This window comes from Melozone crissalis, unplaced genomic scaffold, assembly GCF_028551555.1.
Source record: "Melozone crissalis strain CALT ecotype California unplaced genomic scaffold, PUWL_Pcris_2 ptg000036l_1, whole genome shotgun sequence".
NCBI lineage: Eukaryota > Metazoa > Chordata > Aves > Passeriformes > Passerellidae > Melozone > Melozone crissalis.
Window position 1 is genome coordinate 4519943 of NW_026535814.1, and position 11771 is coordinate 4531713.

The following is an 11771-nucleotide window of genomic DNA, read 5'->3' on the forward strand; positions in this document are numbered from 1 at the left end:
CGGAGGAGCCGCCCAGGCCGGAGGAGCCGCCCAGGCCGGAGGAGCCGCCCAGGCGGCGCTGCCGGGGCCGGGCGGTCCTGGCGGCTGCGAGGGGGCTGCTCCCGGCGGGCCGGCTGGGGCGTCGTGTGCGCCGGACCGCCCCGGCTGGGAGGCGGGCGCGGCTCGCACAGCTTCGTGACGGGACGCAGGAGGCGGGCGGTCCGCCTGCGCGGAGCCCTGCTGGCGGAAGGATGTGCTCCTAACACCGTCGCGGCGTGGTTGAAGTAAAGTGCGAACTGCGGAGGCGCTGAGGTGTTGGAACTGCAACTGGTGGAGGCGCGGCCGGGAAGCTCCGCCAGCCCCGCGGTGTGGGCCCGCAGCTGTGAGAGACGTTCCCGGTGCGGGTCCGGTGCGCCCGGGGGTGGCTCCGTGCGTGGGAGCATTGCCGCGGTATGCCCTTAAAAATGGGGTGACTGCAGCGATGCCATGGGGTTTGTGCTCTATTTAAAGAGACAAATTGACCCAAGCTAGAGTAGCGTAGGATTTCTGTGTTGCAGCATTTGTGACAAATTTGCTTTTGAAATTTGTTTTACACACTACTCAGGGCGGCAGAAGAGTTGGTGTATTTTTTTATGATGGTATTTTTTGCCGCAGACTGGGATTAATTTGCACGTGCATAATGACATAAATTAAAGTCCAAAGGTGAACGTGTTTGTCCGGTTTGTTGCGTAACACCCTTTGTGGGACAAAGGGTAATCTTCTGCAACACAAAACTTACTGATGACTTTTAGAAATTTAGAACTTTTTAATCTTATTTTTAAAGTAGACTGAGTATCATCACTTCTTAAGAAAAAGTTATCTGTCTTCCGTCTTTGCATTGTTAGCCAGTACTATGAGCATTCAATGCATCACTGAATTTGAAAATTTTAATATTCCTAGAAAACCAATGTGTACTAACTTAAAAAACTCACAAATGCCAACTACTGTAGATAAGCAGCACCATTGCAAAGCAATGACTGTCCTACAGATGATGGCTTGGACTAGTCAATATGTCTTTTGTTGGTTGTTTAACGTAACCATTCATGGAAAAGCATGCTGAGATCATATCACAGACATGTGAAACAGTGGAACTTCCAGTCGTTGCACCAAATGCAAGAGGATTATATTATTTCAGGCTCCACATGTGTCTAAAGCTTACTTTCACAGAAACAATGTGGTTTTGTTTTCATACTGATCCCCTGTACCAGTCTTTTTCCTAATACAGTATAGATACTTGTTTGTTGGAGGTAGGGAGGGTTTTACCTGCTCAGTCCTTTCAGGTCTTAGGTGTCATAGGTCTTACCTTCCTAAGCTTGACCTAGGAGGATAGAGCACGTGAAAAAAGGGGCGTTTGCATGTGGGCAAATAGTTATAAATTGATGTGTTAAACTGAAAACAAACATTGTTTCCCCTGTCTTGCAGAACTGTTTTTCAGCTGCAGTATTTTTCCTGGATAGTTCATTATGTACTCTGCAAACACCCATTCCAGAAGAAAGTTCGGGGGAAAGAGCTGGGGCAAGGCAGTAATTGTGTGTCCTGGCAGCTCTGACTGTACTGAAGGTGTTCAGGCAGTCAGTGCCTCAGAGTTGGTGGGATATGGTGGAAGCAGCAGGGATATGGTGGACAAATTAACCTTTAGAGTTTACTCTTCGATCTTTTCAGGGGAAAATCAAGTGCTACCTAGGCTAAGTCAGCTAGGATGGCTTAAACTGCCCTTGCAGTAGTTTTAATGCTTCCAGATTAATCTGTGGTGGGGCAGAGGAAGAGGATTTGTGTGGTCTGTGCTGTTAATACCCTCAGAAAGGGAGTGGTGAATCACACAGTGATACCAGGTTCATAAAAGAGTTTTTGAACATACTCTTACTGTTACAAGTCTTCATGAAACTTTAAAACGCTTTTCTCCTCAGCATGCCACTTGTTTCTTTCTTAATGATTTTGTTTGTTTTGCCACCACAACTTCTGTTTACCTAGTCTTTTTTATATTCTTATGGCTTGAGCTAGTGATTGTGCTTTTCTTTAGGATCTTGTATGATACCAACATTGTTAGAATCGAGTCTCCCAGAGTTCCTTTCAAATTATTAAAATACTGTCAAAAATAAAGTACCTTGGAATTTAAGATGGAGCATATATACTGCAGGTTTTTGGTTAGCATTAGAACAAGCAGCTGAGATTCTGACTGTACCTTTGCAAAAAGAAAAATGATGGACAACAGAAAGAAAATGAATTAACTGTATAATTGTTATTTCTTAATACCATAGTTGCCTTCTTGTTCCTGAATTAAGATTTTTCACTGGCTGTTGTTTTTGACAGTAAAAAGGAAGAACTGAGGAGAAGACAAACTATGAAAGTATTGGTTATTGGCCTTGGGGGGTAAGTTATACAAAATTAAATTTCCTCTACAGCTTAAGACTAGTCTTCTTCTCAGAATGATGTGATATAATTTCTATTTCTGAATACATTTTTTTCAAACTGGATTACAAATGCAACATATAATTGTTGTTTTATAGCATGTAACTCTTAAGAAATTGTTCTGTGTCAGTTGGAGACCTTAGGTGCAGGTATCTGTAGCATCTTTCTTGGCACTGCTTGATTTACTGTACCAATTATTGAAAACTGATGGAACATACCAGAAAATTTCTAGAGGTAGAGAGTATTTAATGTGACTAAGATTTGGGGGAAGTTGTGTTGTTTATTTGCATATAACTATACAGAAATGTATGTGTGAGCTTGTACATATGTTTAAAAGATTACTTTTTGCCTTGGTGAACTTTTTGCAATGTTTTTAACAGTGTAACAAATGGAGGGAAAACAACGCTAGCAGAAAAACTTAAGAATATGCTTCCCAACTGTGATATAATCTCTCAAGATGACTTCTTTAAGGTAACAGTTTTATTGGAAAAACCTGATAGGTAAAAGGAGGCTTGAGTAGGTCTCAATTATTTTTTCAGTTCTCCTGTTGGTGAACTTTTAAAATTGGTGCTGCTTAAAGTAACGTTAATTTAATAAGAATCATAAAATGAGCACTGGGGTAACTGAAATTTAAGTGGCCAAACTATTGGATATACTCAGCCAATAGAAATTTCCTTTCTTCTTTGCCATTCTTTTAAAATAAGGCATGGATGAATTTTTCAAGATCCTTTTGCGAATGAGTTTAATCATACTATCTTAAGCCTACACACATACAACAATAAGTAGTTCTTTGTCTTCTAAGTCAAAACAGAAAAACAGCTAATGTTTTGACACACAGTTTTCTCAAGTATAGCTCTAATGAATTTAAGTAATATGATTTGGAGTGTTTGTTGGTCTAGATTAAATAAAGTTTTTGTAGTGTATTTTAACAGTTGTTTACATCCGTTTAATGTTGCAGATAAATTTAACTAATTGGATACAAAAGTGTAAACCCTTACGTTTATAAACGGAGTATGTATCTCTCAGCATGGTCATAAAAGCAACCTTGAAAAAATTAAATTTTTTTCCTCCTTCAGCCAGAGTCTGAAGTAGAAACAGATGAACGTGGATTTAAGCTATATGATGGTCAGTAACTCTGATGCACTGCTTTTAAACATTGTACTGAAGTTGTTGTGCTGAGCTTCAACACTTCTTCCACCCCATCCCCTTGCTCTCTTCCCTTCTGAGCAAGGCAGTAAACAAGTGGTTGTTTCTGAACAATCCTTCTTTTAATTTCGTTCAGCTCACTGACATATTTAAGCAAACTTGCTTAACAAGTAAATAGCTCATGCTAGGGCTTGGTCCTGCCTTTGCTCTTTTGAATCTTCTCCTCTCTTTCTTCACTTGTGTCTGGTTTAGTAGCAAATGGTACTGTTCAGTTGGAAGTCTTGGCTTGCAGTACTGGCATAAGTTTAATCTCATCACTTGGTAATGGCTCTCCTTTTTCTGCTTTTGCTGGTGAGCTCATGGGATATCATATTGAGTTTTCCAAGTCAGTCAAAACTTGGGTTTATCCTGACGCCTTTATTTGATGTGAGATCTAAGATAAAGAACATATATTTTTAAGTTCATGATTAATGCTGGCTCAATTTATTCTTAGTGATGTCTAAATCCAGATCCACTTTAGGGCAGTGTTTTGTGTCAGGTCATATCCACTTGTAAACAATTGCTTGGTTAATGGCTAATCTCTGTTGATACTTTGTGATCACAAAATGTATCACTGAGAAAATTGGTCAGACCCTTCAGTTGTACCTGAAGAGTGGTCATTACCAGCTATGCAATCTTTGGCTTAACTTGTAGACTTCATGTAAATGGAATGTGAAACTGGAGAGATAAAATGGACATTCTTATTCAAATATCCAGGTTTAATGCTGCTCTTAAAAGCTCTTTAAAAATGTGTTTGCTGTTGGTATCCAAAAGCTACCTTATTTCTACCTTTGAATACTTCCTCAATATATTCTTGCGTGTCTACAGAAAAAAAAAGATGTTACATTGTGCATTGTATACCATGGTCCTTTAACTCTCTCTATGCCCACCTGATAAACCTTATAAAAACCTAAAGCAAAACGTTCTGAGCGTCTACTCCCCCCTCTGACTACTGACAAAATGGTGGAGGTCTCAGGATTAGTAAATTTTTATAAGTTTTGTGTAAGTGGAGAGCAGTCCCTGAAGTTTCTGTCATGAAGTGAAAAGCTGTGAATTCTGTTCAGACAATAGTGGATGCCATGAAGTCCAGAGAGACTACACCCAATAGAAATACCCCAATCCTGGTGCAAGCTTTGGTTTCAGTAAAACATCAATAGCAAACACAGAACTACGGATATAATCTTTGGGATAATCCTGTTCCCCATTGTTTAAATTTGTATGTAAATGATTTGATTCTTACTGATTAATGTAGGGATACTTTAGGGTTCTTTTTTATTTTTTTATTCTTTGTTTTTAAGAGATGTTTAACTTTGTTTTCATCTAGTACTTGATGCCCTCTATATGGATGAAATGGTGACAAGTATTCGCAATTGGATGAAAAGCCCAGCAAGCTCAGGTGTTGTGACAGAAGAGCCAGAGAATACGTGTGACAATCTGAAAAATGTTCATATTTTGATTGTTGAAGGCTTTCTCCTTTACAATTATGAGTAAGCAGTAATATGTAACCTGGTAAATAAAAAACAACCCTAAAATTGAAGAGGGAACTAAATATGTTATTATCTTAGGCCCCTTAATGAGCTGTGGAATAGAAGATATTTTTTGACCCTGCCTTATGAAGAGTGCAAAAGGAGAAGGAGGTAAGATTATTGACTTCTTGTTTCAAAAGAGTCACCGCACCCCCTGAACTGAAGTGGTCCTTTTGTGGTAGCTTTTCTTCAGTGCTTGCAAAATGTAAGCTATTAAGAACATCTATCCTCTTTTTGTTAGTTTGAGGTTTGTTTGGTTTGATTTTCATTTTAAAGCACATGGTTATTAAAGTATTATGTGCTTTGCAAACACTAAAAAGAGAATTTGTTGTCCTGATAAATTATTTAATTCCTGATTGCATAGTTGAGCAAAATTATGTTTCAAATGAGAAATGGTTAAAAAAATACTAAGCACTCTTATTCTTGGTTAAATACAGTTTATTGATGATTAGTCTTAGAGAAATGATGTTCATGTCTGGGTTAAGTGTACAGTTTTGTTTAGATGATCCATTAATTTTATTGTGGATCTAAACTAGATTATTGAGCCAGTGTCTGACTTGCCTCCCAATTTGGAGCAATACTGTATGCTTGGAATAATATATGTGCACAAAGTCATAATCTGCTGGCTGAGTGAAGAAATCTTCTATTCAGCTGGCTGTGGGTGATACCGCTTTCTTGGTTTCTCACTAGACTCACCTAAGACATTGATGTCCAGAATGGAAGAGTCTAGATAAACAACCAGTCATTTAAAGCTTGAGAAATCTCTCTACCTAGTAAATAGACATAAAGCAGCGTATTTTGGTAGTAGTGTCCATACAGTTTAATTTACCTGCAATACCTTTTACAAAATTAAAACCACCAAACTTTTACCTTATCTTTTATCTTATCTTAAATGTGGTTTGATTGGCAGAAATGGGTAAGATAGCAAAAGACAGCAGAAGTCCGTGTCACAGACTGAATTAAAACAAAGGAGCCTCCTTGGCTCCAACAGAAATACAGCCAGCCTTTCTTTTTTATTTTGGATGAAAGCTGTTATTTAACCAGCTGACACTAGGGGAAAATTTAAAACTTATATATGGGAATGCATATGTATTTTTGTGTAGCACCAGAGTCTACCAGCCAGCAGATACACCAGGGTACTTCGATGGACACGTGTGGCCTATGTATTTGAAATATAAAAATGAATTGGAAGAGAATGCAAGTATGCAAGTTGGTATGGTATCCTTTATTTTAAACTTACGAAATGCTTAAGTATGGCACTTGTGCAGTTTTTGTTGAATTGTGGGATTTTTTTAAAATGGGACAAAATTTTCTTCAAGTGTTTTTGTGGCATTTAGTAGGTTTTGATGTTTCTGTTAGTTTATATTTCAAGCCTATAGGGATTTTGTTTTTGTATTTAATAATGAAAATTAGGAAGTTAAACAATGGAAATGTTCTGATCACTAATTAAGTCCACTTAACAAGATATCTTGTCAAGATAACACGCTTATGTCTAAATAGGAAGCTTCTGAGATGACAGCTGATGCACTGGCAGAGTTCTTCAGAACAAAACTGAAATCCTGGCGAAGTCTTGTAATAAACTGAAGATACTTTCTAGGTGCTGACTGTCCACACTACAGTCACCAGTTTTGCATGAGAAGTGTCAAAGCTAGGCCAGCTGTTGGGGCAGTGCCACACGTTTGTGTGATGTTCACACTTACACAGCTCTTGGACTAGCTGCTTCTGGAGTGGGGCCAGAGGGAAGGGGAGGGAAGTTGGGTGGCCTCTTCATCATTAGCACACTGCTTCTTGCTGTGCTGTAAGAATAAGAACTACAGTGCTCTTCCGGAACTTGCTCAAAGGCTGAAACTGAGGAACCTGAAATTATGTACTGCACAGAGACCTTTTTGACAAATTATTCCATTGCTCTACTGTCCTCACATAACTACCATTACGCTTTTGGAGAGTTTGTACCACAAAAAATTGTAAATGAATTATTAACTAGAATTATTTTCCATTATGTTGCGGTTTTTTACACGTAAAACAAGTTTGGGGAAGAGGAAAATGGGAGGTCCTGTTCTTGATTTTTTTTTTCTTCTCTTCTGATGGCATCTATAGGAATACTAAAAACTTTGCCAATTTCCATTACAGATAGCTGGCATAGAACTCATGAACACTTTTTTTTTCTTCTTCAGATTATTTGGATGGAACAAAATCCCAAGAGGAGCTTTTATCCTATGTGTATAGTGATATAATACAGGAATTAAACAAGCTGAGGGAAGAAAGTAAGTAATGTTACTGGAAATTGAATCTATGTATCCTGTTCCATGTTAACAAAAAGCTAATACTTTTATTTGAAAGTACTACAAGAATTATAGAGATCTCTATTTCTTTATGTGCTACAATACCACATTTGCTCATTTCTCTGAGTCAATTTCAGTTAAAACTGTGAGTTCCTTGAAATGGGATGGTCTAAGATCATAGTTTAATTACTTAATGATAAAATAATAATAAAAAACATGGAAGAGAAGGAATATGGGATAAAATATGAACGAAAACAAATGTGTTAGTGGAATTATATTATCACTAATATACAGTGATGTTGTTTGCAAACACTGCAGATTAGATATGTACTTTGTATTTATTTTAGATCAGCAGGTCACATCATGACAATGTAGAAAGCCTGGGTTCCATTTGATATGAGTTGAAAACACCAAGCGTGTCATACATGGCAAGCCAACCAACTGAGCAAATGCTGTGTGTATGACCATAATGCTGCTTCATGTAACACAAGAGATTTTGTAAGTAATTATTAACTCTCTCTTGGGTATGGAGACAGAGACTCCATTTAGGAGTATGAACACTGCGTTCCTGAAATTTCCTTTAATCAATCCTGCTTTGGCTGAGCTTTAAATCTGATTCAATGTGTATATTTTAAAACATGAAGATTTTGTGCATAAAACTAAACCACAAAGATGCACTTCTGTTGGATTAATAAGTGTATCTGAACATGGATGATTTGATTGCAATTTGAAACGATCATATAGGAATGACAGCGATTGCCTCTAATATTCCTAGGAGCTTATTATCACTGATAAACATGCTCAGAGAAACTAGCTGTGTAAGATATGTAAGTTTATGTAAGTTGTTATGCTGCTTATTCAGTAACTGAATACCTCACAGCTAAGCTTATTTAGACTTGCTAAATACCTCTGGTGTTTGCACTGTAATTTTTGTGTTGTGTATTCTTTAGAGCAGTTGGGAATAGATGTTAAGAAAATGAAAACAAACCTGAAGATGACTTAGATTGTTGGAAAAAGGTGGGAAAATAAGATGTAGAGAATGGAGATGCATCATTAACAAGATTTAATACATATATTGTGCAGAGATTGACTAGGATGGCACAGATGACTAGATAATAAATCCATGCTTCAGGGAGAAAGAAGGAAGAAATAATTGTTATTAATATTTGTAACTCACATTGAAAGTGAAATGAAACTGAAATGTTGTGAATGGAATGTTCAGAAAGCAAGAATGCCAGACAAATGTGAAAGCTTTGTTATAGAATTTGTGTATATATATATATATATTTACGCAAACTAGGAAATCGGATCATAGTTTGTTGCTGAATAAGTAATATCTTAACTCTTATGTTTTCTAGACAATTGGTTGCATTTTTATGAGCCAGAATAAAAATAAAACTATAGACATGGAAAGGAAAGGATAGATTTTATTACTTGATATGTGACAGCTGAACTAGTCAGTGATTGAAATGTAGTACTTTATAGTAAAAGTCCTAAATCTATGTATTAGAAAAAGATGTTACCAGATTACAGCTGTGTTTAGCTGTGTTTAAAACAAAGTGCTTCCAAATATAATTTTGTATTATTATTTTGCACTAAAAATTCTTCATCTTGCATTTGCTCATATGCTGTGATGGACTGTCTGACTTTAAACTGTATTTTTGTTTTTATTTCCCTTTGGAAAGGGTACAATTGCAAGAGATTAGCTAATGCATGGAGTGGCTGTGGTTGGCTGACCTTGGCTAGCCACCAAAACTGCTCTATTATTTGCCCCTCTTCTACAGGAGAAGGGAAAAAATGCAATGGATTTGCATCTTGGCTTATCTTGCATCAAGATAAGACAGGAAGATCACTCAGCAGTTACTCACATGCAGTTAAAACAGACGTGGTTTTGGGAAATTATTTGAATTTACTGCCAATAAAATCAGCAATAATGAGAATTAAGAACAAATCATAAAACACCTTCCCTCCACCTCTCCCTTCTTCCTGGGCTTGACTTCCTGCAGAAATTCTCTACCTCATGTCTCCCAGCAGCACAAGTGGATGGGGATTGTGTTGGTCCTTCCTCTTCACAGACTTCCGCTACTTGAGAATGGGGTCCCTCATACAGGGACAGTCTTCCACTTCCAACTGCTCTGCCTGGTGATTCAGAAGAGGGAATGGAATGAGAAATGGTATCACCTGACTTTATTCCCAACATTAGTGCTAAGGAAAGAAGCTCAGTTTTGTCAGATCCTCCTACAGGGAAAAATGATAGATGAGCTCCAATACAGATCTATGCATTTGTGCTGTAAATCATTATTGGAATATACATGTTACTGAACATGTTGCTTCAGCAACTTGTAATAAGAGCTCAGGGCACAGATCTTTCACAGTTCTTCTATAATCCTGCCACAGTTCGGAGTTGCATCAAATTGGGTGGGTTTTTTTTTTTTATTTTTGCAAACAAAACAGGTGGTCTTACTTGGCTCCTGTGTAAGACCAGTGGACCCATGTTTTCAGAACTGGGCAGTTTTGGTTTCTACATTTGGAGGGAATCCACAGTAGACTTAAAAGAAGGGCAGCTAAATTTCAAGGGAATGGAGACGCTGCTTTGCAAGGAGAGACTGAAAATTGTGGGACCACTCACTGTGGAGAAGACCAAGGGGAAAATGGACCATGGTTTGCAACATCTTGAAAGCTGTGAGTCAAGTGGATGCAGAGCTAGTATTCACCAAATTTTATAAATACTCATTTGAAACAGATTGACCAATTTATATTAAGGTAATATTTCACACAGGTAGAAATGATACTTTATGCTGCAGACACTGACCTTCTGAGATGTAATGCCAAAGGTGGTAGACAAAATCAGCAAGTTCAAAGGAGATAAAGAAAATTCATTGACATTTCACCCATAAGAAGTAGTAAAAGAAGCAAGCAGTGCTATAGCATGGATGTAGAAACTGACCAGGCTCACCTGGTGTCCTAAGTTGTGTGCTCTGGCCAGTTGCTGCAGCAACTCAGCGACAAAAGATAATGAACTCTTCAGAGTTGGTTTGGTAGATAAAGTATTTCAGGTGCTATTATAAAAGCTTACCTGGCATGTTGGCAGAATGCTTTTGGTTTGAAGGTGGTACAGCCCTTGACAGAAAAAAAAAAATAAAATTCAAGTTTGCTCTTGGTGAATGCTTTTGCATTGCCAGGGCTGTGGTAGCTGTGAGGTGGTTGGGGAGAGCTGCATGACAGAAGCCTGTGGTCCTTTATTGACGAACAGATAACTTTCTGGAAGTGGTATCATCTGCTGGCAGCAATTTCAGGCTGTCACAAGTGAGAGAAAGCTTTTCTCAGTCTCTGGCATGTATTCAGACATGTGAAGCGATAGAGATGGTGGTGTTCAATAAAAGGCTAATGGATTTTATATAAGGACAGAAATACAAGTATATTATTAATTTGATATTTAGAAGGTGGTTTTCTGATGTTAAAATAGCAGAACATGACAACTCATAAACACTGATGTAGGAACAAACTTTTTACCTCTCAGAACTTATGATTCCTACTCTAACCTTGAAAGTCTAAAAGCTGGATTTCTGTTTTGGACTATGTATCCCCTACATTAGACAAACATTAGTCAAATGAGCCTGAGGTGGATTCTCTGTTGATAACCCCACACTGACTTGATTCTTTGCGCTTCACTTCCTCTTCCCATTCATCATCGTAGGCCTCACACTTGTCCCTCTCACCTTCCTCCACAAAACAGGATCAAACAACCTGCTAGGCATCCCCTCAGACTGCGACAAAATCCCCTTCCATCCATACTATGCTATAAAAGATATTCTAGGATTTGCACTAATACTTTCCCTACTTGTCTCCCTGTCCCTATTCTCCCCCAACCTCCTAGGAGACCCAGAAAACTTTACACCAGCCAACCCTCTAGTTACTCCTCCCCACATCAGACCCGAATTTGCCTACGCCATCCTCTGATCCATCCCAAACAAGCTAGGAGCCAAACTAGCCGCCTCAGTCCTCGTCTGGTGCCTCACTCCGTTACTACACATGTCAAAACTGTTCAGCTGTTGGTTTTGTCACACACAAGGTGTTTCCTATTTTACAAACCACTTGGGAACAATGACTTTTCTGTCCATCAAGATGGGTATGTCTTTGGTTTCTCTCTGGCATTGCCACTGAGCACAGTGTCCAGTGTCCATTCACTGCCTGGTCAGTTACTGTTGTTACAAGAGAGCAGGAGCAGTGTGAGAGTAAAGTGAAAGTGTTTATTTTAGGAAGGTGATGCTCCTGCTTCCACAGAGAGGAAGTTAGTGTGCCAAAACCCTTTCCTATTCCTGCTGCTTTGCTTGGACTATTAAATGACTGC

The 11771-nt window shown here is 38.5% G+C and overlaps 1 protein-coding gene across 3 annotated transcripts; it reads left to right on the forward strand.

Annotated features, from left to right (window-relative positions):
* Positions 1–191: 191 nt before the first annotated feature.
* On the forward strand, positions 192–9036 carry NMRK1 (nicotinamide riboside kinase 1). Of its 3 annotated transcripts, none has more exons than XM_054283203.1 (9): positions 192–377; positions 2329–2388; positions 2808–2898; positions 3504–3552; positions 4937–5099; positions 5178–5249; positions 6242–6351; positions 7313–7402; positions 7768–9036. In XM_054283203.1, exons 2-9 carry the CDS (start codon positions 2360–2362, stop codon positions 7785–7787), a joined length of 624 nt encoding a protein of 207 aa, XP_054139178.1. In that variant the 5' UTR covers positions 192–377; positions 2329–2359; the 3' UTR covers positions 7788–9036. The 3 variants fall into 3 exon arrangements, with proteins under 3 accessions (XP_054139178.1, XP_054139179.1, XP_054139180.1); XM_054283204.1 differs by having other exon boundaries at positions 192–361; XM_054283205.1 differs by having other exon boundaries at positions 270–429.
* Positions 9037–11771: the final 2735 nt, after the last annotated feature.

Bases quoted from the DNA above. Each gene is read 5' to 3' on its own strand.
- NMRK1 (XM_054283203.1), top strand. From the start codon at position 2,360: ATGAAAGTATTGGTTATTGGCCTTGGGGG. The intron at 3,553-4,936 runs GTCAGTAACTCT...GTTTTCATCTAG, and splicing joins TGGATTTAAGCTATATGATG to TACTTGATGCCCTCTATATG. The intron at 6,352-7,312 runs GTATGGTATCCT...TTTCTTCTTCAG, and splicing joins GAATGCAAGTATGCAAGTTG to ATTATTTGGATGGAACAAAA.